Raw genomic sequence first — 27,897 nt, forward strand, 5'->3', positions numbered from 1 at the left:
ATCCTATCTATATGGGACTTCATCCTTAAATACTGTGGACAGCTATTCAGCTACTTTTTTTCAACTGTTCAGCTGCCCTTCAACTGAGCATTTCATTAGTATTCTACATCAAATAAACATTTTTGCATACTTTACTAGATGAAGCGGTCTTGGTGTGTATGTGTGAGTGTCCATTTGTGTGTCAGGTTTGTTTGATGTGTTATTGTATGCGTGTGTGTATGTGTGTGTCTGTGAGAGTGTGAGAGAGAGAGAGAGAGAGAGAGAGAGAGAGAGAGAGTGTCTGTGTGTGTGTTCATCATAGAGTCAGAGATGAGGTTGCAGCTATTGTACGGTACTCTCCTCACTAGTGCATGATGGGGGCTGACAGGCCTAGGCCTCGTCCAGGAGCTACCTGTGAACCCTGCAGGTGATTGGCTAAGTGACCAATGCAATGTTTCCAAACACAACACACACAGACTCTCTCAGAACCAAACTAGATCATATTACACTGTGACTGCACTTTGTAGGCTTTTTTAGACTTTTTAAGACTGTGAAAACCCTGTTCATGCATGCATGTATGATCATATTATGAACATAACACCAACCATGTGTTATTACCTCCTCAGCACCAGTGCCAATAAGTGGAAGAAGTATTATCTCTAGTTTGGCAAGTTATGTTTGTTTCTTTCATTTATCCTTTATGCTTCATGAAGTCCACTGCCGCATATGTAGGATCGTTTTCAAACAAGTGACCTACAAAAGATCCCTAAATCCCTCCACCAACTCACTAATGCAGTGTTGAACCATCAGAGGAGTGTGTGTGTATGTGTGTGTGTGTGTGTGTGTGTGTGTGTTCACTTGCAAATGTGACAGACAGTGGTCTCCAAACGGGCCATTAATCTGATATGCGCGCGGTCTTTACCACCCTGGCCCAAGGCAAGCGCTCATTCCTCGGCCAGCGTGCTGGATGTCATCCATCACGGGCTATGCGGCAACAAGCGTTCTACTGACACCAGAGCCCTGTGTCCCCCACTGGTTTATGAATTACGCACTCAGCGTCATCCACAACTGGGCTGAGGCAAAGGAGAAAAGCACAATACACACCCAGACACACACACATACACATATGTACCAGACACACACACATACACTCAAGCACGCACACACACACACAAACACACATGCACCAGACACACATACACACGGACCAGACGCAGACACACACACAGACACACACACACAAACACACACATAGAGACCAGACACACACACTCTCACACACACAAACACAACACCCCCCACACACTATTGTCCAGTCGCCACCATTCAGCATCGTTGCTCTGCCCTGTGTCCAGGGGCCATTAGTGCAGTCGTATTAGATCATATCCTGTCACGACGGGGCACAATGATTAAGCGGAGATCCCCTGGGGATGGCAGCTGCGAAATAAACGTTGCGCCGTGATCGATGTGTCACCGGACATATGCAACTCAGAAAGCATTACATTTGATGGCACTTGGGACGCTGCTATCGAATTTGTGCCCGAATCTAATGGAAGCCTGTTGCCACTGTCGACAATATTTTGCCTAGGAGACGCCCATGCAATCTGATGCGAGGTGGAGAAGAATGAGAGTAAAGAAAGGCTGAAGTGAACGGATGGGAGGAGGGAAGGAGTCGGGGAGGATGAATGAGTTTGGATATGGACGCTGTACTTCATCCCGGTCACTTTCACTCCGCACCACTTTCTCTCCCTCTCTCTATCCATCTCCCGCCCTTCTTGCTACTCCCTCTATCCGCCTCTCAGTCATCATTTCTTTTCTCTCTCTCTCTCTTCCACTCCCTCCTACCTGTCTACCAGACAAAACGCATGGTGCACGCCAACACAGACTAAATTAGGAAATGTTAGAGGACTTAAGGAGACGTGATGTTGAACTGCATGCCGATGCCATTTAACCCAAATGCCCCAGCGGCAGCACGGGAGAGAAGAGATTAACTGACAGAAGATATGCATTGTCTATAGAGAGGTAATGTTAGATTACATTGTACATTGCAAATATATCACCATGCATTCATAACCTCGTGATTCAGTGAGAATGATCCCAAAACATCGGAAAGTATGTCTTTGTGACAATTCTGTATTACATTTTGTCAAGAGAAAAAATCAATAGCTAACTGTTCCCAACTGAACAGTGATTATAGCACTGTGAACGCTCCTGGCTGTCTGGCAAATACGCCACCATAATAGCAATCAGCTATGGAACAAGCGTGCCTGTTGTTAAAGGGAATGTGAGATGACGCTCTGATTGGTTTATTGCACGTTACGCCCAAACCACACCCATGATTAATGTAGCTACTTCAGACCACCCCATTTTAGATTTGCGTCGGGCGCAACAGTCAATATCCCGCCGGTAAAATAGCATCAGCGCCCAAGATCCGCCCACAAAGTCACTTGCGTTTTGCGCGAAGACACTTCCGTTTCAGACCATTAAAATAGGGCCCATAGTAACAAATCGTTCTGTGAAACAAGCCTAACATTTTTTCATCACTGCTGCCCCCTTCTGGCAATGTTACAAATTGCAACCTTTTAAATACACAAGTTGCAGGACTACACAAATCACACTTTATGCCATCCTTACACCAGAAGACTTTGCAAAGATTTGGAAAAGATTTTTGAAAGACTAGTTTCAGATCCTCTCACATCAAAAGACAAGTTATCGAGTTTTTAAGTCAAAGACTATGATTTTGCAACGACTAGGGATCTTGCAGGGTCACTGATTGCAAGACTGCAACTAGATTCCTTTAAATTATTTCCCATCGTGCACTAGATATTAACAGGAACTCAAATGATAGCCTGCTCTTATTAAGGTCATATTTTCATGTTTCAGCTGCACTGTTTCATGTGTGACATCCCTAACCAATATACAGTTCTGTCACATGGAATAGCTGACTAATAATTTATAAGAAACAAAAGCACAAATAATCATATAGGTTACTTTGCCCCTTTCTTTTTGGTGTTAGAGCTCACTGTTGGTTTTTATATTGTTAATGTCACTGCATGAGCCACGAGTATGTTTTCTTTCTATCAAGTCAAGTATTTAAGAGACAAACACACACACACACACACACACACACACACACACACTTCCAGTGACACCAACTTGTCAGGGGGTGATGGGCAGTGTAGTTAATTGCCTGTTACAGAATGCATGTAGGATTGTTTGAAAGCACGGACAACAATTTTGTTTTCACAACTGAGCTGTTGACATGTTCAATAGCCTAAACAGGGCAGAGGACAAAAATGTCATTTAAACAGCAACAAAGCTGTTGCACAAAATTTCACTTCCAACAAGTCTCGTATACTTACAGCAAGAACTCTGCAACATAGCGTAGTACAATAGCATATCCTCGCCACAAACTCAACTATTGATCTTTTTAGGAAATCTGCCCCTGTAGGTTTTTAAATATGAATGCTTTGCCTACCAAGCACCAGGCTCTTCAGTTCTGTAAAAAAGGACCTACCATCCATCGGGCCTTTCCTCTGTTTCAGCAGGCTGTCAGGATGGGGGAGGCTGTAGATGACGATCTTGCCACTGGAGCAGCCAGCTGCAAGCAGACCCAGTCGAGGCATCTGAGGGCTCTGGATGGGGAGGTGGTTTTAGAAAGATTTTAGTCACTGTGGTTGCTTTCTAATAGGACAATGCAATGACTTAAGTCAGGAAATGCATGAAAACATCAGTGTTTAGACCGTTTGGGCTCAAGCTCTGGGGATTACAAACGGTATCTGCATTCACAAAACCAAAATCATGGGCTAAATTTTGTGGAGAGGAGAGGAAAATTATACAATATTTCAGATCCCCCGTTTGCAGTTGATTAATCATTCCCCATCAATTACATAATAGAAGAAGGTTTGCAACACCTTGTCCAACACAGTTGCACCCTCTCTCCTTTCTAAGAGAGCAACACCAAAGAGCTTTTTGTACCTTAAAATAATGTTTCCAAAATGGTTTCAGTGGGCACTTCTGCCTTTGCTTCACAGCCTTAACCGCACTATGTAAGTTTGTAAGATCGGGTAGCGGATCTGTAGTTTGATGGATTGAGAGTGAGACATAAGAAACTACAAATTTGACTTGCATCTGATGTCGCAATACATCATAAAATCATGCAACTTTCTCTACCTTGTCTGTGGACATCGTTATTTGCAAAAAGTTCTTTGGTGTTGCTTTAAAGCGTAATAAGAGCGTAATATGTGGGCTCCCACCTTCCGCGCTGTTGAGGGGAGCTCCCAGGCCCCCGTGGGGCACCACTTAAGGCCCCACACGCAACCCTCGTCCTGGGCAAGACAGTAGGCCACCCGGGCCGCTCTGGAAGGCCTGGGGGGGTGGAGGGAGACACATTTTGTGACGTTTCAGATATTTGACATTATATATACTGTATGTCTAGCGAAAGCATTGGCATTTTCAATAAGCATTCTCATCTTTTAAATAGCATCTATTCAGTTCAGTATGCTATTATGAAAGCAAACATGAAATATGGTAACCGAAAAGTACAAATGCGCAGATTATAAAAACACACAAAACACATGCATATAAACAAAAACAAGCACAAAATAATAAAACATTGTTGTTTTTGTAATTGGATGCACATTTGCACTTACCTGTCACCATAGTAAAAATAAACATTAACATTGAGTCTTTAAAAACATGGAAGCAATGCCAAGCAATATAGTGCAATATACTGTACTTCACCAAAAAACCCTGGAAAAATACTTGAAACTGGTTTCAAACCTAAGAGTGGTGTGAGCTACCCTCACCGCCAGACTTGGATAATGACCCTTTCCATTGTGCCTATCGCTCCCACGGTGATTATTATAAAGTTAAGGCATTTTGAAACATTGACAAAGATTCCACATACTGTTGTATGCTTGCCAATTGTAGTAAGTTTGCCTATATAAAAGACATTACTGAGGAATTCTGAGGACTAAATCTTTGAAATCATTGTGGTAAAAAGATCTCCCATCTGTACAACCCTTCCAGTGGGAGCCCCACCTGCAGCGGTTGTTGAGCTCTCCCAGGTCCCACACCTGCAGCAGGCTAGGCTCGACGTGCAGGCTCTTCATCTTGTGGCGGGCGTCCATGTTCCGGTTGCAGTACAAGGCCACGTACTGGCTGCCTTTGGAGCCGTCTGGGCAGGGACACCACTCCATGGACCATACGGGGCCGCCGACGAAGAAGGTGGCGTCCCACCGCTCGCTGTGGTAGGGCGAGGCTTCGAATCTGGAGGGAGAAAAAAAGGAAAAGACACAAGGACGTGGATGCTGATGCTGTGTAGTGAACAGTAATGTAATATTAGTATGCTGCTCGCTACTCGGTCCATCAGAGAAAGGTGCAGCTTAAGTTTACTAGCTAATAATGGTAATGTTTAAAAAAAGAAGACAAAAGCTACATGTTGAATAGCTTTGGTGCATGATAGGAACAGCCAATTCCAATGAAGTTGAAAATAGTTCATACGCATACATTAAAATGAAAAAAAAATATTATGATTAATCAAGGCGGACTTGTCAAACATATAATGAACTTATATTTTACCTCTTCAGTCTCTGAAGGGTACTTCCTTGTTTCATTTTCTCCCGTGAAAGCTTGAATGCAGGGGATTCCATCTCTTGAGGTAGATATTTCTCAGCCTCACTACACATGTATGATTTTTCTATTAGCGTTTGCAAGTCACTATTATATATTACATTTTTAAAGAATATTGGAAGAATATCAACAATTAGTCTCAGAACTGATTTCACACACCTTGTGGTCAGGAGCTGCCAGTCCTTCACCGAGGGTATCCATTCAGGGAAGACCCACGGTAGCACATTATCGTTACGGCTGAAAGCAAACATACAGTTAGCTATGCAACAGATATTCTCATACACTTACTTCCTGAGACATTTCAGACAAGTGCATTTTTAAAATGTTTTAAATAAGTGTGGCAGCAAGCCCAGCTACGTCACTGAAATAGCTCCATGTTCAAAGGGACTCCTACGAAGGCCCATGGTAAGATGATCCTGTAAACAACATTACTCACACACAAGCCAATCTGGGCCCTCTCACTGCTGTTTAGACGCCATGCATGAGAGGATAAATATAAAGATAAGTGGCACTGCAAACAGTGCAATATTCAAGCTGTGTTTGGAGCCAAGATACAGTATTACTCACTCTATACTCTATTCCACCAATCAACCACCATACAGTACTACTCACTCTACTCAACCACCATACAGTACTACTCACTCTACTCAACCACCATACAGTACTACTCACTCTACTCAACCACCATACAGTACTACTCACTCTATATATGTCAGTCATCTGTACATATTTCATTCACTGTACAGTATATTAGTGTCCTCGAGCTTTATAGGGTACAAATAGTGTACACTACATGAGAGCCCATTTTTCTCTGGTATACCACAATTCATTGCAAGATGACTGAACTGAAGGAGACCAGAATGTTTTGGAATGTATGGTCCGAAATATCCACCTCATAGATCTGTGTATGCAGGGAGTGAGCCAAGTGGCAAATCCAAACATGGTTACATACGAGTACTACATACTATATACCTGAATGTGGTTTTAACCTCCAAATGGATTTACTTCAGGCTATAGCTGTGAAATGCTCCAGCACTGCACACAATCAATAGCTAATCAGCACTGAGGTATGTCCCGTTAATGGGCAGGTCACATGGAGGTTCCACTTGAATGCGTTTTTTTTCACTTGATGATTATTGCCATGTTCGTTTAAAGTGACATACTGTATGAACTGTTGTGGTCGTCGTGCTTCATAGTGAGCAGTGAAGGACTTGAGCTTGAGGACACTAATATACTGAAAGCTTGAGGACACTAATATACTGTATATTATGTGTCTCATCTGCTCATATCAACTACTGGCATTACAGAAACACAGTGTGTTGCTGAGCTGCCCCTGCATGCAACACATGACAAGAACCCTCTGAGGAACCACACAAAGAATCAATGAAGAATACAGAGAGGAACTTGCTACCATTCACAAAGAAACTGCTGTGAGACTCACAATTCCTTGTGGGCAGAGAAAGCCGTCCACACAGGGTGCATCAGCCTATTGGTGAGGCCATTGCTTGCGAAGCCTGGTCTCTGAGGAGATACAAATATACATTATGTTAATATAAATCAGTACATTAATACAGTGGTCCCCAAACTTTTTCTTCCGAGGGCCAGCTCACTATGCCTGGTTCTAAGAGAGTGCCAGAGACTTGGAGTATATTAGTAACCATAAATAGCATTGCTGTGAACAACAGCAGTCTATCTTAGTTGAAAATTCCATTACATTTAATCATAGGCTACTGCAATTTAATACCATTGTTAGCTGTGTTTATATTGCCATCATGCCATATCAGTGTAAAATGTAGCTCAAATGAAATAATACTAATAAAAAGACTTAGCATTCCCAAAAGTATTAGCAGGGAGTCCCAAAAGTGTATTTTATTCAAAATGTGTGAACTCTGAACTCTGTGTCTTTGCATACACCCATGGCATACACAGCTCAAGTTGTGAACAAGCAATATCCTACAAATAATTTGAAGTTCTCAAACTATGAGAGTTTTATGAACTGCTGGCAAAAACATCTGAAATGACCACTTTCACTCACCTGATGATAACTTTGTGAATTGTGAATTTGTATGAACATTTAAACAAGTGAATAGAATAGTATAGAAATAATTATCCCAGAAAGTCCCAGAAATATGACTTGAATAGAAGTTAGTTAGTTATTAACAATTAATTGATAAACTTTTAGAATACTTTGAGCACTGATGCAGTCAGCATAGGCCTCTTACATTGTTTGCAGGTAGGCACCATTTCATTCCGTTTTCGATGGCAAACGCAAAACAGCGCCAAAACAACCACCAGTGGACATAAAGAGTATTACATGTGTACTGTTAGGACTCGCCATAGAGAATGAATAGGGGAAATTACAGAGGTTATAGTTTGACGATGTCATACTCCCATGCGGGCCAGATGCTATCACGGACATGTTTTGGGGGGCCACCCAAAATGAGGTGGCGGGCCGTAGTTTGGGGACCACTGCATTAATATAACAATCTAAATCATTAATAAATAGCACACTTTTTCCTCCATTCAAGGAAATGTCCTTGTGGCCTACAGTACACACAGGGAAGTAGTACACAGGCTTATGAGGTAAAGACTGAAGCATGGGAGTGTTACTTTGGCGCGCCATTCCCTCCCCTCTCCAGCAGAAGACCAGAAAAGCTCTCCCACTCCAGGCACGGCGCTACGGGTGGGCCTGGATGGGCCTAGGCCCACCCACTTTTCAACAGGCCCACCCAAAACTTTTCTTAAAAAAAAAAAAAACTTTTAATATATTTTAATTTTGTCAAGAATGATTAAAAAGCGGCAAATAATCTCATAATCTGTGCTAGTGTGCAAACTGGTGATGTTTCTGTGCAAGTTCAGCAGTGCCAGATACATTAGGTTCTGGGTCGGATCTAGCTTGTCGGTATGCTAGGCTAGCTCCAAGTGATCTGAAAGTGTGAAAATAATTTCCAGTAAAGGACAGTGCTGCAACAGTCGTTGTTTAGGTACCTTAAACGTGCACAAACGGTCTCGTTGTATCGCTGCAACCAGGAGATGAAGGATAGCTGAGATCCATAACACCTAGCACATCTCTATGGCTTAATAATGGCTTCTGAAATGTTTTTTTTTTTTTGCAATGCAGCTTGTTGATATTGTGATCGTTGATCCGATTTGCATTAAAGGGCCTAATGGGTGTGATTAATCTTTATGAGCTCTCTTGGAGCATGTTTTACATGACAGATGACGTTGTCAATGAACAAGTTCTGTGCCCGAGGAGTAGGCCTAGTAGCCAGCTGATTTTGCCAGGGCTTCAGCCCCGAATGTATTTTGTACAGTTGACTAACAAATATGAAACCATTATTCCGATCGCGCATTGAAACTTTGAGATGAGATGGACGTATTTAACATACAAGCATACAAGCGGACACGGGTGAACTCACTCTTCTTCATGCAGCAGATTTAACATGAACGTCACCTTCCATAACACATAATTTGGAACGTAGGCTACGTGCGCGCGCGAGGTTGGGCATGTCATTGTTTGCATTTAATATTTGGTATAGGCCTACGTTACAAGGAAATCATGAAGTCATCAATAACAAGGTGGTGGTGGAGTTATCCTGTTCTCGTCATTTAGACTAGCCTACAAGTTCAGGTTTGTTATCAGCCTCTAGCCTACAGTCTGGAGCTGGCCAAACAGTGGAGGCCTGCTTTGCCTAGTTGTAAAATCGAATGAGTGAGTCTTCAATGTTCCCTTCTCCCTAAGCTAAGCATAACAAACCATATAATGCATATTGCTATTTAAAAGCCTCTCTGCTAGGTGGCTATATAGTTCGTTTCTAGCAAACAGAAAATGTCAAGATAGCTAAATGTCATTACATCCTCTAATTGTCAAAATGTTATTGTCCATAATATTTAATAAATGTGGTGCAAATGAGGCTTGAGTCAGTGGATTTATTTATGAAAAGTGAGCAGCAAGTCATTTTGGGAGCAAAATGGGAATTATGAAAACCGTTTAGACTCTATGGGCTAAGCCCCGAATGTTTTCAACTGCCCTGCATATTGATTGAAACTGTCGGGCAGTGTGATTGATCTGTATTGTTGAAAACCTAAAACAAATGAAATATTCGACTTCATGTTATACAAGCAGAACTAAACTATGTTTGGGGGAAATATTAGATTCCCACTTTTACAGCCTATAGGCCTTAGGTCTATTCGAGAGATGCGCTAAAGCACAGCCAGCAGGTATGGTGCGTAATGGAGATTCCAAAGCGCTCTTATTTGGTCAGAACCAAGGACAGTGATCGAGGATAGGTACGTCGGTCCTTTTTACAATGCAACAAACTATTTAAAGAGCATCAAGCTATTCAAATCTCTATTATGTAAGCACAAATAATATAACAGTATATTAGTCAGTCATTTTTATTAGGTTAAACAGTGATTTGATAAAGTTTTTTTTAAGGCCCACCCACAATTGGTCTGGCCCATCCAAAACTGGAATCCTGGCGCCGTGCCTGTCCCACTCTCTATGGGCCCAGACATAGGGCAATCAGGGTATTAAAGAATGCTAGATATACAGCCTTTTCTCACAGAGGATGGCTTTGAATGACATTTCAGTGTGGATGTTTCAGTTGTTATTAAGCTCTCATAAAATCATAACAACATGGGATGCAATGGCTCATGTCTTGAGAAACCTGACTGTCCAGAAAAAGTCTCCATCCATCCATCCTGTAATGTCCTTACACGTTTACACCTACCCATCCATCCATCCATCCATCCATCCATCGATTAATTTATCTATCTGTCAAAATTATTGGCTTGACAGGGTCTAAGAAGATCAACAAGAGCTCATATAATTTTATAGAATACTTTTTCACCACATGTGATAACCCCTCTGAGAGTCCAATGCAAATACAGTACAATACATACTTCTATATAGTTCTGGGAAAAATGAAGAGACCACTGCAAATTTTTCTGATGTCATCCTACGGTTGCTGAGTGACATTCAAATGAGTTGACGGTCATATTCAAATTTGCAGTGGTCTCTTAATTTTAAATATGACGTTAACTCATTCGAATGTCACTCAGCAACCGTAGGATGACATCAGAAAAATGTGCAGTGGTCTCTTCATTTTTTACAGAACTATATAGAAGTATGTATTGTACTGCTGAGTGACATTCGAATGAGTTGACGGTCATATTCAAATTTGCAGTGGTCTCTTAATTTTGAATATGAATGTCAACTCATTCGAATGTCACTCAACTGTGTGCTTCACCTCACTGTGTGTTCACTGTGTGCTGAATGTGTTTCACTAATTCACGGATTGGGATAAATGCAGAGACCAAATTTCCCTTAAAAAGAGTATATATATACTTATTCATTTGGCTGACGATTTTATCCAAAGCGACTTACAATTATTACAAGGGCCATCCTCCCTAGAGCATCTTGAGGTTAAATGCCTTGCTCAAGGGCACAACGGTGGCGACAGGAATTGAACCCACACCTTTTCTGGTTATAACTGCATGTTAGCCCAGCTCCCTAACTACTATGCTACCACCCCAACTGTGTGTTGTGTACCAGTACCTAGTAAAGAGGACATAACTATATTATACAGTATATCTATTTTCTTTGCCCTTTAATGTCCATTAATACTCCCCTTGTTTGTTTATTTATCTTATTTCTATTTCTTTTCAGCATTATATTAACTGCCATCTTTAACTTTACTGTACATTTTGTTCTAGACCTATAGTAGTAGTAGTTTTAGTAACTGTATCTTCTTTCATCTACAATCATAATCAGTTTATTATTATCATTCCTATTATTATTCACTTATATTGTTGTTTTTATTACTGTTTTTATTTTATTTCTGTGAGCACCTTGGGTCAATTGCATTGCGTTTAAGTGTGCTATATAAATAAATGTGACTTGACTTGATTTAACTAGAGTCTGGACTCACCCGTATTTGTTGAGAACCTGGCAAGAAGTCTTTCCGAAAAATGGGAGCCGTTTTGCGCTCGCGGTAAGATAACTCTTCGTCCAGGTCCTCGTCCTCCATTTCCTCGCTGTCCTCACTCTCCACGTCACTGTCTTTTTCCTCAGGGACAAAGTCAGAGTCTCCCCCCGCGTCACTGTCTGGCTCAGGAGCCTTCCTCCTCTTCCCTTGGCCTGTCGCCTCTTTCTTGGGCTTCTTTGCTCTAGGTGAAGTGTCCATGTCCTCGTCCTTACTCGGGTAATCTGCATTGGTATCGTTCAGGCTTTTCACAAGGCTGTGAAGGTACTCAATTGCACTACAAAAGATTTAAAAGAAACAGTCAAAACCAGAAGAGAAACTTGAATGCATATTTATTTTGTTCAGTTAAAGTGAGAATGCATTGAGGTGACAGGACCAGAAATTCTACACTGTTTTTTTTCTCAACTTCACCATACAGAACTGAAGTGTTCATAAAACCAGCAACAAACTATCCACCAAAGCTTAAAAAAGCAATACATCTCTCAGCAAGAAGTGCCGTGTAGTGAATTAACTCACTAGCCAACAGGTTTTAGCCTCCTTGGACAGGGTTAGCCAAACCCTAACCCTGAAAACATGCGTGGTCAAACACAACATAACCTACATTGGTGTGAGCGGATGGAAGTGAGATTTAGGGGGATAAGTGTAACACTAGCCAGTAAATAAGTAGCTAGTGCTGTGCCGTGAGTACGCCTCCCTCCAGACACCTTAGGAGACGTGCTGGCGGTGGTAGTGTAGTGGTTAAGGAACTGGGCTAGCGTGCAGTAGCCTGAAAGTTGTCAGTTCAATTCCCGGCTTCCACCGTTGTGCCCTTGAGCAAGGCACTTGCTCCGGGGACAATGTGATCCCTTGTAATATAGCTGACATATGTAAGTCACTTTTGTCAAGAAGCGTCTGCTAAATGTAATGTAAACAACTAGCAGCCATAGCTTTAAGCCTCCTTGCTAGCACACCCGCATTCCAATCCTAAATGCTGCATGTTTGCAGCTTCTGGCCAAGACCGGTGCTGAACTGAACCGCGCTCTCAACACAACACAGGTAACTAATTATGAATATGGGTAAAGAAGAAACACACAGGGAAAAGCAGGCAGTGATGCATGTTGTTGTAGTGAAGGGAATAAATATATATAGTTCATTGCAGTGAAGACTACATACGCTTTGGCCGCTCTCCTCTTGGGCCGACCGCCTGGCGTCACCTCTGGGGATGAGGGGGCCTCTGGTGGTGGCGCCATCTTGCCCATGGGCGTGCTGGTGGCCTGTGGAACTGGCATCATAGGCTGTTTCTTTCCTGTGGCTTTAGGGGTAGCTGGAACAGCTTTGGCGGGGGTTTTTACTGGTTGCTTCCGCTGACCCTTCCCCTTGGACGGAGGACGCCCTTTTTTCTTTGGTGGCGTTGCATTTGTGGACCCGTCAGATATCAGCTGAGTGCCTTGAAGGATAAAATAACAGCATAACCATTAAGTATAAGTATATATACTATTTTGATCCCGTGAGGGAAATTTGGTCTCTGCTTTTATCCCAATCCGTGAATTAGTGAAACACACTCAGCACACAGTGAACACACAGTGAGGTGAAGCACACACTAATCCCAGCGCAGTGACACAACAACAACAAAGTGCAACAACAGCGCCACTCGGGGAGCAGTAAGGGGCTGGTTAGGTGCCTTACTCAAGGGCACTTCAGCTGTGCCTAACTGGTCAGGGTTTGAACCGGCAACCCTCCGGTAACAAGTCCGAAGCGCTAACCAGTAGGCCACAACTGCCCTGCCCTTTACTGATGCTTAATACAATTCAAAGTGCTTAATCCACAATTATTCTGAAGCTGACAAAAATATATTATTTGTATTACATTGAATGGCATGGTTGAATAATTTCATAGAGGGACAGACAACCTTGAACATGTTCTGAGTATGATGATACCTTGCTCACAATCATCTTGACCCGTCCCTAGAGTGGAGTTGACCTCATCAGAGCCGATCTCTGCTGCCAACTCGGCCTCTTGCAGGTTGCTGTCAGATGCTTGTGAGCTGCACTTCCCAGCAGTCCGCCTTGGAGCTTTTGTTGAATCCCCATTTGTGCTCAGAGACGACTTGTTGGGGCTCTGATTTAGGCGGTGACCCGCTTGCTGTGCAGGATCCTCTGCTTTAGGCAAACCCATACCCCTCTCTTTAACGTTACGTCTGCTCAACCTTTGAGCACCGGATGCCATGGAACAACTGCAGTGCCCCCTCTCTTGCGAGATGGTTCCAGGTTTTACCTAAGCATACCTGAGAAAACAATAATGGTCAATTAAGCCATAAGTTAACGTTACTGTATAACTTTCCAACATAAAAAGAAGTTTGTGATCAGACTGGTTGTGCGAGTATTTTCCACGCTACTTGAGTCGTTTATTATAGCCAAAACAAGGCCGTCTAATGTCAAACTCATGTTCACGTAACATTATCATTCAGTATCATCATTCATCGTTTTCATAAATCTTGATCCCATCTTTCATTAGCGTTAGGCCTAGATTATTTTAGCATGAATGATCAAACAGGGTTACAGCTAGCTAGAAAGCTTAACAAGGACGCCTTAAGTACAAAGTATTGAAGTGACCGCGATAAACTAGATTTTGGGAACTTAAATCAAATGGTAACGCTTTTAGTGCTGGCATCCTTGTCAGTCAAGTTATCTTAAGATCACCCAGCTGCCTCACGTTTCATTGCAACTTTATTTGCCATGCTAGTCAGCTACATTTTGCAACGTCAACTCTGACAGATAATTGTGTTGCTTGTTATCAATTAACGTTACAGAATACAAAGAGTCTATTTATGTGTAAAAACGGGTAAATGAAACACTAGTTCCATACAGAGCACAAATGACATGGCCTTATTCTTGCTCAGAGCACATTATTTCGGTGGCTCAAGCCTATAAGCCATTACCACGAAGAGGCCCCTTACCCCGACAGATCACCGGTTCGAGACTCTGTCGACCTCGTTGAAATCCTAAAAAATATCATGTAGCATGTAACTCCCTGAACCCCGAAGGTCCAAGAAACATTTCAAAGTACTTACTTTCGTCGTCCATCCGAAGGAAAGCAGGGGAAATCCAAAAAAAATCGATCAATATCTACTTTTCAACATATATACTATCACCACGAGCCTTCCGCGATTATGTGTTCCGCCATGTTTGTTCAGTTATCCCATACACTTTACTATTACTCATTGCTGCCCCCTACCGAAAGAAAGCTGTTCCAATTTGATGTTGGGTTTGTAATTCGCCATCTCCCCACTGGGCGGTGTCACATCATGTTTCTCAGCAAAAAAATAACCCTGAAAATACAATTGTTAACAGTACACAACCTTTTAATCACACATGTCGAAAGTACATTTCCTTAAGTTGCTGCAAAAGGGTACATGTGTTCTAAGTAAATAAAAAAAAAACACAAGTAGTATACAAGTTAACTAACCTAACAATATACTTTCATTATAAATACAGCTTGTTACAGGGCATGGAAATTACTCCCAAAACCACCTGTAGGCTACTGACATATACCATGAGGTTACGGTGTTAAGCTGACAACAACCTAAGAAAAACTGTACGTAAACGTCAATGCAATTGTCTTCTAGTGTTACTTTGCAGACGAAACAAGGCATATTGGGGAACAGATTTACAGAGCACAGTGGGATGATTTCCTTTCTCTGCACAATAATGCATGCATTCCTTTCATCATTTGCAGGATAACACGGTCATATGGCATGAACTGAACTTACTAATGTTCAGCAATGTCTAAAGACTTATTTTGGTCCTTTGTGTTTAAAAACATTATATATAACAAGTTGAAAAAAAGTTTCATGACTGTGCGACAGTTCAATATTGTCATACACAGTGGCAGTCAGACAAGAAGTAACCCATGCAATACTCTCACCACTTCTCTTCATCATGAATTAATCTCTCAAACTTAATTTCTCAACAAAATGCACACCCAGAGCCACCTGCCAATTTAACTACTGCTCTCATATGCAGAAATTGATGATTAGCGTTGATAATGTTATCTATACAAAAACAACACCATCTTTCCCTTTTTTTTCATACAGCAGCAATGGTCATCACTACCATTCAATGGGTTCTGGAAAGAGCATTCTGTACAAGACCACATCACACATGCAGCTGGTTAAACACATATTGAGCAGAAGTAATTTGGGCATCAATGTACCAGTTTGTCAAACTCCCCCCCACATTCCACTTCACGTTCGATGTTCTGTATTGAAGTCAACAGGCAAAAAAAAAACACCGGCACACGGATGTCAATGTGTCAAAAGTAAACACAGTTACTCTTGGTTGGTTAAAACTGACTGTTGCTGTACTACTTGTAGTACATTAAAGTTGCAGTCATGATTCACATGAAAGGACAACGTCTGAGAACCCAATGATGCTGGGTTGGACCACAAACAGACGGAGGGCAGGAGTGCCGGTTAGGGGTTACCCCTGGTCTGCTTGGCAGGAAGTGGGGCAGGGACGGCGTGGTGGGCGTCGGTGACGGGTGGCCTCTTCAGGGCCCACGTGTCCTGCCCAGTCTGCATGGCCACGTCCTCAGCCTCCGACTCGCTGCTAGAGCTGCCGCCGCTGCTGCTGCTGCTGTTGCTGCCGTCAAAGTCGTAGCAGTCCTTCTCCCGACCCCCCTGCTCTCGAGCCCGCTCCCTTTCCTTCTCCTCGTCCTTCTCGCCCGGCTCCTTCCTCTTGCCCTCGGCCTCCGCGGCCCCAGGGTTGGCCATGATGACGGTGGAGGGGGCGGCCGCGACCGGTGGACCCATCTCCTGCCAGGTGTTGAGGCCCGGCGTGAAGCGGAGGCCCGGGTTCTGCTCGATAGTCGGCTCCGGCACGACCACCCTGGGCTTCGTCTTCAGCAGCTTCTCGAAGTTCTTGGAGGCTTTTTTGCTCACCACAAACCACTCCTGGTGGTGTAACGCACAGGGGAGCCAACAGTAATGACAATTTCAGACACTTTGAACTATCCCCTCAGTAAGAAAACTACTGACACAATGTTCATAATCCAGTAGATATAACACTATTGTGCAACCAGTACCAGTACACAATATGATTGGGTTATCATAGGATGTGGATGCACAGACAAGTTGATGCATAATTGTATAACTTTCACTGTAAAAATGAGACATTGTGTCATTCCATGTGCTCCATTTATAATACTGCTGATGAAGAACATTACTTACCTGAGAGTGGACAGAGTTGATGTGATACTTCACCCCACTCTCAGAGTTGAACTCTTTACGGCATATCAGGCATTTGTATTTGCCAGCTTCAAACTCTCCCTATGCAAATAAAATAACAAAGAGATCTGGATGAGAAGTCTTGGCCTGCCATTATATACTTATAAAACAGTGGGTTTTAGATTAGGATATTCTGTTCTACAGAATTGTATTGTACACAATAGTTTTCTTGGAAAATATTTCAAAACAATTTAATTGGGTTTGCCCACAGTTGTAGAGCTGTCAAATATAAACTACAACTTCTAATAGCATATATTAAAAGCAAGAGAAAGGTAAAAAAAAAAAAATTATTCACCATTGTACAGAGACCCAGGTGGGCTTTCAACCCAGACACACTGGTGTAAACTGCACCACAGCCCTTTGGAAAAGAACAGGAAAACTACTATGGTTAACATATTTACATGATCCATATATATGGCACACTCACTGAATTTAGTCATTGAGTTTAGTAATCATTAAAATAGTTCATCTGACAGCTCTGACCTGGTTTGGGCACTGCACTTTTCTTTGCAGTTTGACTTCATTCTTCCACTTGCGCAGAACCTCCTGACTGAAAGCTGGCAATCCAGGACGAGCATATTTGAGCTGTCAAGAGACACAGTGAGATATTTACTCAAACAAGCCGAAAAGCACATAAGATTTTGAAAGCACTCTCCCTTTACAGCATTGTTTCTAATGTGCCAGTAGACAGACTTGAGGGGAACACTGTTAGTGCCTAAGAAAACTGGCAGTAAGTGCCCTTGCCTAAAAATATTCAGATCACTGATCTTTATGGCTTTTGGTTGGGAGATTGGCCACATTACAAGATCATGTAGCCTATCGTAGCCTACTCGTGGCGTGTCGTCATACTGTCAGTGTCAATATTCTAACCATAATAATAAATTCTAACATGCTAGACTATTGGTCGTGGAACATCGCGGACATAAATCGTGGGTCGTTAAATAGGTCACATTATAAGATACGTTCCTCCTTCGCCATTGTTCCCAACTTTTTATATTTGGGCACAACACTGGAAATTTGTTGGCTGCGACAAAATCGTAGCTAAATTGGGCTGAAATCATGTAGTCTGCATAGGCCGTGAGTCAATTCATGGATTAAGCGGTACCTTCTTATCGTCTGGGACCAGGTCCCGCTGCACCTTCCTCTTGGGCCACTCCTTACTGAGCTCGTCATTGGCTATCTCCTGCAGGTGGTAGACGGCCACCTGGGCAGACATGCGCTTCACACGGCCGCTGGGCGTCCTCTCTGGACTGGGTTCCTGCTGGGCCTTCGACTCGTCCTCGTCCGCCTTCTGGGGCGTCTGTGGACAGGTCACGACCGGTAGGAGTAAAAAGAATCATTCTTGCATGTGTCAAAATGTGTCACTGTCAACAGAATTTCTTGGTTCTGGTTAAAGAGGGATACAACTGCACCAGATTCAGTGGTATTCAAACAAGCAACATAACACAAATTGCAAGAATTTTCCAGCCTTTTTTAAAATGGCAAACCTAGGATACTAGACCAGAACACCTACTATATACTCAATACAAGACTACAGTTTATTACAGATTAGAGTTTATTCTTTAAAATTGCATACTAAAATGCATTATAATTTGTTTCTCTTTTTTCTCACAATATCAATTCCTGGAACTATTTAAGGAGCTGTTTACTTTCATACATGTAACTTGTTTACTTTCATACATGTAACTTGTGTATGGTTCCAGCAACGTACAGGGGAGAAACTCACTGGGGCATGTTCAGATTTCAGGTGGTACTCCAGGCCTGCCCTCGAGCGGTACGGCTTCCCACAGTGCTGGCAGTTCAGCAGCAGTTTCTCCAGCTCGGACTCCTCCTTGCCGCACTTCTTGGTGTGATACAGGTAGCCCATGATGCTGGTGAAGCTGCCACTGCATCCCTGAAAACAGTATGAAAAAATAGAAAGCATGAAGTAGGAAACAACAATCATAGACAGACAGACAGACAGACAGATACTTTATTGATCCCCAAGGGGAAATTCAAGGTCTCAGTACAGTGCAAAAATAAAGTCTAGAGACCAGAATAAAATGAATATGGACATAAGAGAATAATGTAGACAAGTTATATAAAAACTATATCAGTGCAAGAATAGGTTGAAGTAATAGGGTATATAAAAAGTATTAAGTATTGAGAGAGAAAGTGGAATAGAACATTATGTCCAATATTCCAATATGAGGTTTAATGTTCTGCATTATGTCCAATATTCCAATATGAGGTTTAATGTGCTGCATTTCTCATTAGTGGGTCACTTTGACACTAAAAGTAAGATTCTATGTAATGACTGTATGATATCTGTACTGTCCCTGTGTATATCTGTGTGTGACTATGTATTTAGATAAGCAGGAATATTATGACTTTGCAGTGTTTCACTGTTCTGCATGGCTGCGTCAGTAGCTATCTGCTACGGATTGCCAGGTTGCCACTAATCAGAGTCTGATTCAGTGTAGTCCACATGAGATGGGATGACCAACACCATCTCCCGTCAGCCTGGAAGGATACTTAAACCCTAACTATTTCCTTGTCTAGTTAGAGCAGCTGATGGATCTTTAGGGGAAGTCATGCTGTCTCTCCCTTGATGTAAATAAGACTCTTGGTCTGACTGGGTCTCTATTTCATCTGTGGTATCAAAATTACCATCAGTATTAAGTACGGCCACAATCCAGGCTGTGGGAGGGAGGGAGGGGATATGCATACAGTAAATGGAAAGAACACAAATAACAATAACAGTAAAACAGAATAATGATTACTAGTACACACTGCAGTTAATCTTGAACATATCCTCATGTTAATATTTAGAAGAAAGAGTGTGGTGTGTAATTTGTTTAGATATTGCAATTGTTTAGATATTGCAATAGTTTATATCAAAAGTTACTTCCTCGGTCTTGTTTTCACTAAGCTGACCGGACTATTCAAAACTCCACTTGAGTCAGTTACATTACCGATAAACTGTTCCACACCTTTACTCTGTACTCACCTTAAAAAAAGTTTTGTTGTGTCAATTTGTGCTTGAATTTATGAGTCACCATCATTGCCCATGGACATTTCAGCTGGTTAAATTTAACCAACAAACTAATTTTTTTGATTGCTTGTTATGACTTGTGCATAAAATATGTGCTATATAACATTTACCGACTATGTAAGGGAAAACGGCCATCGAGGTGTCCTGTTATACGGAATTAATGGACGAGGGCGAGATGCAAAGAACTCCCCAACGCACAGCAGGTTTCCTCTACCCAAGTCCATTACATCCGTATAACAGGACAGCTGATGGATCTTTAGGGGAAGTCATGCTGTCTCTCCCTTGATGTAAATAAGACTCTTGGTCTGACTGGGTCTCTATTTCATCTGTGGTATCAAAATTACCATCAGTATTAAGTACGGCCACAATCCAGGCTGTGGGAGGGAGGGAGGGGATATGCATACAGTAAATGGAAAGAACACAAATAACAATAACAGTAAAACAACATCCTCAATTACTAAAACTTCACAATTCTAAAAATGACTACTCCAGGTCTGTCAATTGAGGTCACAAAGCGTACCTCTTTGGAGCATTTCAATTTGCCCATTCTTTTCAGAATCTTCCTGAGCTTCTCTTTTAGCGCCTGGTCGTCCATCCCACTGCTTTCCTGCAGCAAAGGCTGAGAGGAACCGGACAGACGAAATGAGTACAATGAGCACAAGAGTATATAATCCAAAACAAATGTGAAATGGCCCACAGAGCGGAGGCCCTACCAGGTTGTTGTGGTCAGCCATGAGGTGGTACTTCATCCCCGTTGAGGATTTCAGCTGTTTTCCACAGTGCGGACATGTAAAGGGGTGCTGTGGGGGCACAGTCTTAGGTGAGCAGCAATGAAATGTATTATACCAGAGTGGGTGTATGTGGGCTGCTTTGCAATACAAGTTGAAATATTTTGTGAGTATGTGTGATGGAAAAATATGGAATTCGCCTTACTAAAGGTCACCTTGAATTAAGTTGATTGTTGTTAGTTCCAACTAATGATCAGTTAACTGTGTAAACTAAACTAATATATTTACAGTGTCATATTGCAACTAATTAGCCTGACGTAGCCATACTCATTTCTATTCAGAAATTGAGTCTGATACTGCACCCCAATGGGACATGATTATGGGGTGTGTGTTCAACCAATACAGGGGGGAAAATGCCTCTGCACACAAAAAATGCCTCTGCACACTTCTCCAGCGACAATCGTTGTGTTGTAGGCTAAACAAGATCAACCGAAGCATGCTCAGCATGAATCCGAAGCATGAATGACTAGGCACTGTTGCTTACATATCTATAGTTGCTCATCTATCCATCATCATATAAAGCCTGCCCCGACTATTTGATTGGTCCGCACAGTTGTCAAGTTTTCAAAGAGGCTTGTCAACGAAACCAGACCAAATTTACTGACCTCAAATTTTGTGGGCGGGGTTACATTCGGGCTAGCTTCCAGGCTAGCAACTAATGGCATTATGACAGAAATGGGAACATTAAAAAAACTTTGGCAAGCCAATCTACCCGATCCTTGTATTGACCCCAGACTAGAACACTATTTTTGTCTATGAATAAACCATGAATGAATACATTATCAGTAATGTGCTCACGGTGTAAGTCGTGCTTGCAGTGCCTACCATATTGCACGATTCCATGTGCTTCTTTAGACCCTCGACTGTCTTCCTTCCAACCGATTTGCACTTGGGACACGTGACTCTTCCCTTCCCCAAGATCTGCAACTGCCACCTCTCTTCCTGACTCCCTATACCATGATGGATACAGTTTAAAAGCCAGGATTTCACATCTACGGTGCCTGAAAGGCACTTTGAGATACAAAGAAATTTGCTGTAAGCATGCCAATTGCCCACTCTCCCAAACTTGCAACATCTGTGGCATTATGTTGAGTGACACATCTGCACATTTTAGAGTGCCCTTTTACTATGACCAGCCCAAGGCACATCTGTGCAATAATTAGGCCTTTTAATCAGCACCTTTTGATAATGTCACACCTGTCAGGTAGACGGATTATCTTGGCAAAGGTGAAGATCCCACTAATATGGATTTGAGCAAATTTCCATACAGTTAGAGAAAAGTAAGCCTTATGTGTGCATAGAGAATAATCTTTTCCTTCAATTTGTGAGAAATGGGGTGTTTAACTTATATATTTATATTTTGGTTCAGCATTTGAGAGACATTTTGGCTGAGCATTGCTGGTGGACCTGGTGGATAAGTCGGCGGTTCCTTCTTTGTGGTGAAGATCTTCGGCTTTGGCTCCTCAGATGGCAGCATCAGATGACTGCTGTCTGTACGCTCCACCACAAGAACTGTAAAAAGCAATAAAGAACATCACACATTACTTATGGAGTAACTGAAGAGAAGGAGTAAGAGCACTTTGGGCTTTGGGCTTTTTATGCCTTTAATCAGATAGGACAGTGGAGAACGACAGGAAGTGAGTGAGTCGGGGTGGGATCCGGAAAGGACAACGGGGCGGGAATCGAACCCGGGACGCCAGCATACGGTGCAGGTGCCCCAGCTAGTTGCGCCACAGCTGGGGCCTGGGTGAAATTTAATGTTGAATTGAACTGTTGGATTTGCACTTTCAAAGGTTTAGAGAAGGTCACATTAAGTTCACCTGTAAAGGTTATAGTGGATTTTAGGTTCATCCTGAAATTTCACCCGAAAGCCGAATATCTCTGACTTTTTGTGAGTAGTGTATATCTAATATATACCACATATCACATATATATTATGTACATATCATATATCACCCATCATCTTTAATTTGTTATAATGTATTGATGTTGCGTCGTGGCCTATAACAGCAATACCTGACTCTCGTATAACACCTGGGAGGCTTGTGACTGGGGACAGGCACGGCTCCTCTACGGGTTGCTTCCTCTTCATGCCACCACCTACACGAGAACCTGCAGTCAGAGATGTATTTCAAGACCGTGAAAAATGATTACTAGTACACACTGCAGTTAATCTTGAACATATCCTCATGTTAATATTTAGAAGAAAGAGTGTGGTGTGTAATTTGTTTAGATATTGCAATTGTTTAGATATTGCAATAGTTTATATCAAAAGTTACTTCCTCGGTCTTGTTTTCACTAAGCTGACCGGACTATTCAAAACTCCACTTGAGTCAGTTACATTACCGATAAACTGTTCCACACCTTTACTCTGTACTCACCTTAAAAAAAGTTTTGTTGTGTCAATTTGTGCTTGAATTTATGAGTCACCATCATTGCCCATGGACATTTCAGCTGGTTAAATTTAACCAACAAACTAATTTTTTTGATTGCTTGTTATGACTTGTGCATAAAATATGTGCTATATAACATTTACCGACTATGTAAGGGAAAACGGCCATCGAGGTGTCCTGTTATACGGAATTAATGGACGAGGGCGAGATGCAAAGAACTCCCCAACGCACAGCAGGTTTCCTCTACCCAAGTCCATTACATCCGTATAACAGGACACCTCGAAGGCTGTTATCCCGCTTTTCACCCAGTTGCCCCTATAGGCAATAGTCATGCCTTTATAGCCTAGCACGCAAAGGAAACAAGCGGTTCCATTTAAAAAAAAAAAAACAGACTTGTTCAGTTTGTTGCACAACTTTCTTTGGCTCTAAAAGCAATAGCATGGACAGTTAGCTTGTTTACAGTTGATTCCATTGTGAAGCCTGCTTCCAGGCTCAACTGTCGTCCTACTATGGTTGTTATAGTAACCATGCATAAATATTTATACAGAACGGTGATTAAACTTTTTTTTTTACCAGATCCCATTATTCAGAATAAATAGCAACCCAACCAGCCAATCAGAAAAGAGCATTTCTTCTCTCTGGGTGATAATACATAGTATTACTACCGGTACATACTATTGGACCCTCTATACACCAAGTATTCACATTGGTCCATATTTTTTAAATAAACTACAATTCATCATGCTGCTCCCTGAAACATGCAACACTTAATTGCATGTTTAGTCATAAGCCGTCACATAATACAATGTCAATAAGGTAGCCAATACAACCTCTCAACAGTCCCTGAATCCACACTCAGATCAGATTAGGGGTTTGCACGGACGTCACATTCTGGCCGGTAGCCATGGTAACCCAGCACGCGCGGCCATATTGGCAATACTCCGTGAATGAAGTATAATGGAGTATTATGCACTTTAGAAATCTTACGTGATTGTAGCCGTGTCTAAACAACAGAAAAGCTCATCAAAATGCGTTTAAGATGCAAAGGCATATAGGGCAGGACTTGAACCACAAGAAAAGGCGCGATATTTTGAGAAATTACGGTTTATTGGCAGCGCAGATCCATATGAGTTGGGTGAGGGAGACAAAGTACCAAATTCAACCACAAGCGCCCCCTTCCTCTGATAACTTCTGGCATTATTCTCCTTTCTCCCTGGTTTTTTAATAACTTTTAGAAGTCGATACCTACACCAGATGTTTCTTCTCAGTCTGCCCTATTGGTACAACCTAAAACACGGCAATAATTAACCATTTTCCTTGACAATGTTAGGGATTTACTTCAGTGCCTAATGCTTTCCAATGAGGCGAGTATCTCCAATATGGCGACGTCCAGATCTGATGACACGCTGTGCAAACCCCTAATAGGTACGGATTCCTACTGTAGGTTCAGAGGCTGGGTATGTGCAGCACCTTACCAGTCGCCCTCAAGCCATCCATGACGTGGCAGCACGGCTCTCTGGCCTGCATCCGGTAGGCCATGTGCCCCATGTGGCCTAGGTGCCCCAGGTGGCTCATATGGGGCTCCTCTGCCCCATTGATAAGGCTGGAGGCGATGACCGAGCAGGACGCCGCCGACTCACTCGTCGGATCCCCTGGAGGACTCATGAAGACAGGCTGCAGGTCATGGTACCTGTGGGAGACACCATAGCACATAGGGATATGGACCAGTCATTATATTATAGCTGGTTGTCTAGAGCAAAAAAAGAGCATCCTAAATTCAATTATTTACTATTAGGCAATGCAAAACTCTAAGCATTGTTGTTTGCTTATATTTGGTAGAATATACTACCTTATTACACGTCCATTATTAAAGCAATACGATGCAGTTTTGGCTTTTATTTGCTACTAGGCTCCCTCTATAGCTGCGGAGTATTTGTAATTTACACAACTGTTGTTAATAGGGGAGCACCAATCCGATATTTGGATCGGATATCGACCCCGATATTGACAAAATAGCTGGATCGGGGATTGGAAAAATTAGCAGATCCATGGGCCGATCCGAATTTACTTCAACTTCAAAGATTGAGCCTTGACACGCAACCAGCCACTTGCCACTAAATAGTCTAGATTTCTTCTGGTGTTTGTCAATAGGCTATATATTGTCTTTACAGTCTACCCATCATTATATGTCTGGTTTCATTATCTTATTAACCACCATTTGTCATTGATTAATGACGTTTCATTGATTCATGCATTTTTATATCTGGGAAGGGGCTCTATTCTCCCTATTACAAGTTAGTTTACAATAAACATGACTTTAAAGTTGTTATATTAATATGGTAACTTGCATAGGATACTTGCATAGGATGCCTTTAAAATAAAACACTATAAAAGTATTGACATTGGGCCAAGGGAAGTGGTTAAAATATATGCACTCACTTTTTTCTTGCGTATGTCCTCTTTATGTTTTGAGTCTTCGGAGAACATGCCTCAATCTAAAAAAACAGAGGTTGCAGTAAATAATATTATGTTCTAGAAGGGTTGGGTTTCTCTTTGAACATCAAGAAGTCTGTGGTTAATGTCATGTTGTCTTAATGATTGTCTTGCAATTAGAAGATAATAATGGGAGGCAGGTAAGTTATGATTTGCAGTGATATAACAGCAATGCCTGCAGTCAGCTCAGAGGGTCAATGTATTTGTTTAAATTATCATTTTGGGGACCCTTGGGTATTTCTGCTCTCTAAGTCTTCAGTAAAGTGGTCATTTACCTTGGATGGTCCAATCCCCCCTGATTCGAAGTCCCTGTCCAATGTCTTGGGAACTATGGTGAAATTAACGACAGGTCCATTTTTAGCAACATTGTAGATCATATTTTATATTTGTAATGCATGTTGCCAAGCAATATATCAACACATACATGTCAATGTCATTAACATCTGTAAATTCTTTTAGAAAAACAAAAGAAAGAAAATAAGGCCTAGTTGACAGTTGCTGATTAGTTAAAAACAGAAAAGAAAAGAACATTCATAAGCAGTGACAACTGCACAAGATTACCTTGTGCATTGGGCTTTAATTGTGGCCTGGGGATCTTCTTTTTTGTGGTCACATACGTGACAGACATGTTGTTGTGTATGTGATCCATGTTCTCTTTGGACCTAAACAAGACAGTAAAGGTCAGAGAATAGCTCTATTTTTGGATTCAAATGTCATTGCAAAGCATCAAAGCAATCCAACAAGTAACAATTACACATTTAGCAGTGTCTGCATTGTTCTGTTTGAAATACAGGCCACTGCACAATAGATAATGTCAGGTTGTCTACCCTTGACTTCTAAAGATAGGGTAATCAAACAACCCAGGACTTCACAATCTGAACTATTTTATTCCGTTGCAGAACGACGATCACGGTGTAGAAAGCTCAGCCACCATCATTGTCCTCCGCCGACCGAGTAGCCTTTTCCATGGGATAGCGACATTGGGGTTCACATACTGACCATTAGCTTACACTCCCTTGGAAATATAAAACATTTGGTTCGCTATGTGATGCAGCACAAGCTTGTTATGTCCCACTGCATACAACCCGAAAAGAAACACGTGCAAACCGATGCATTTTTTTGGAAAATGCAGAGCTAGGTTAGCCACAATGTGACATGTCTACCCTACCTCACACCCCTTAAGTGGCTACGGTTCCTGTCGTCTTTTTGTGCGATCGCACATTTTCTCCCTGGTAGCGCATACTGCTACTTGCATGACACCCGAGAGTATATTATAAATACAACAATTGATCGATGTTGCTGAAATTGACTTCCTTTCACCATCGCTGGCCAAATTCAGAAGAAACCATTACCAGCCCCTTTGCTCGATTACTTCATGATGGGAACGCCCTCTTTTTCCGTGGCAACAAATGAGATGCACGTTCCTTTGGCTCCCCGAGCAACACTGTTGTAGCGGTGGGCGGTACGTATGGCCTAGGAACGCAGTCTCCTCCTTCAGGGCGAGTTCACTAGGATCATCGAAAATGAGATCAATTTGAAACAGCTGTAGTCTAGCTTATGCATGGAGTCCTGAATAGCCTATGCGTTTGCAGCTCATTTGGGATATATTTACAGTGCATGAAAATGCACTGTACTGTTCTTCCTAGGCAACAACAACTTCTTATTACAGTGCATTTCTGTACTGTTCTTCCTAGGCAACTTCTTCTTCTTCTTCTTCTTCTTATTATTATTATTCCGCCCGGTGGTTGGGGACCGCTGCTTTAAACTACTGAACTTTTTAACTGTTCAGCCATTGTAACTGTTACTTGTCATCAACTATGACTCCTACCCACTGTAGCTAGTTAGCATATTGGCATGTTAGCATTGTTAGCATTTTTAGCAAAACTACTAAAAATGATTAGCTAAGTTAGCTAAGTAACATGGTTAGCATAGTTAGCATGTTAACATTGTTAACATGTTAGTTAGCATTTTTAGCAAAACTGCTAAAAATGATTAGCTAAGTTAGCTAAGTAACATCAGAGACGGTTGATAAAGCGAGACGATTCACAGAAGGGTTCTTCCTGTTCCCCTATGACGTAGGGTTCACTAGCGCCACGCCTTTTTAGGAGACTAGCGAGAGATTCTTTACACTGTGGCCCTATGGAAGAAATCATTTTTTCTCGGATTATGCCCCAGCCCTTAATTATACAGCTCGAGATTGGGCATTTTAATGCATTTTCTGTAATTCACATGTGTTCCTTACATTCTGACATCGACATGGCGTTTTTCAGATGAACAGTTAATGAGAAAAACGACTTTGTTTGCCACTTGTCTGTCTGTTTCTGTA

At 42.0% G+C, this 27,897-nt stretch overlaps 2 protein-coding genes across 3 annotated transcripts in view; both read right to left on the minus strand.

Moving 5' to 3' along the window:
• gtf3c2 (general transcription factor IIIC, polypeptide 2, beta) overlaps window positions 1-14,753 on the minus strand; it is a 39,339-nt gene extending 24,586 nt beyond the window's left edge. The window contains exons 1-10 of one of the 2 annotated variants that reach the window (XM_076272580.1): window positions 14,650-14,753; window positions 13,526-13,863; window positions 12,753-13,026; window positions 11,547-11,877; window positions 7,055-7,134; window positions 5,773-5,850; window positions 5,563-5,661; window positions 5,023-5,250; window positions 4,236-4,347; window positions 3,497-3,614 (exon numbers count right to left, since the gene is read on the minus strand). In XM_076272580.1, coding sequence (XP_076128695.1) covers window positions 3,497-3,614; window positions 4,236-4,347; window positions 5,023-5,250; window positions 5,563-5,661; window positions 5,773-5,850; window positions 7,055-7,134; window positions 11,547-11,877; window positions 12,753-13,026; window positions 13,526-13,805 — 1,600 coding nt within the window. In that variant the 5' untranslated portion in view covers window positions 13,806-13,863; window positions 14,650-14,753. Of the gene's footprint in view, window positions 1-3,496; window positions 3,615-4,235; window positions 4,348-5,022; window positions 5,251-5,562; window positions 5,662-5,772; window positions 5,851-7,054; window positions 7,135-11,546; window positions 11,878-12,752; window positions 13,027-13,516; window positions 13,864-14,649 lie in introns of both variants that reach the window. The other variant, XM_076272579.1, reaches the window with a different exon arrangement.
• Window positions 14,754-14,940: 187 nt separating this feature from the next.
• Window positions 14,941-26,990, minus strand: znf512 (zinc finger protein 512). The gene is made up of 16 exons (XM_076272653.1): window positions 26,924-26,990; window positions 26,133-26,233; window positions 25,847-25,899; window positions 25,518-25,573; window positions 24,554-24,768; window positions 22,702-22,797; window positions 22,093-22,197; window positions 21,511-21,635; window positions 20,611-20,697; window positions 20,418-20,516; window positions 18,575-18,757; window positions 17,969-18,163; window positions 17,347-17,448; window positions 17,159-17,221; window positions 16,807-16,905; window positions 14,941-16,530 (listed from the first exon to the last, which is right to left on the minus strand). Exons 2-16 carry the CDS (start codon window positions 26,218-26,220, stop codon window positions 16,051-16,053), a joined length of 2,046 nt encoding a protein of 681 aa, XP_076128768.1. The 5' UTR covers window positions 26,221-26,233; window positions 26,924-26,990; the 3' UTR covers window positions 14,941-16,050.
• Between the last annotated feature and the right edge of the window lie 907 nt (window positions 26,991-27,897).

This window comes from Alosa pseudoharengus, unplaced genomic scaffold, assembly GCF_046254945.1.
Source record: "Alosa pseudoharengus isolate Yale_2024_CS ecotype anadromous, Long Island Sound unplaced genomic scaffold, YU_APseudo_1.1 YU_APseudo_1.1_scf_7, whole genome shotgun sequence".
Lineage (NCBI taxonomy): Eukaryota > Metazoa > Chordata > Actinopteri > Clupeiformes > Clupeidae > Alosa > Alosa pseudoharengus.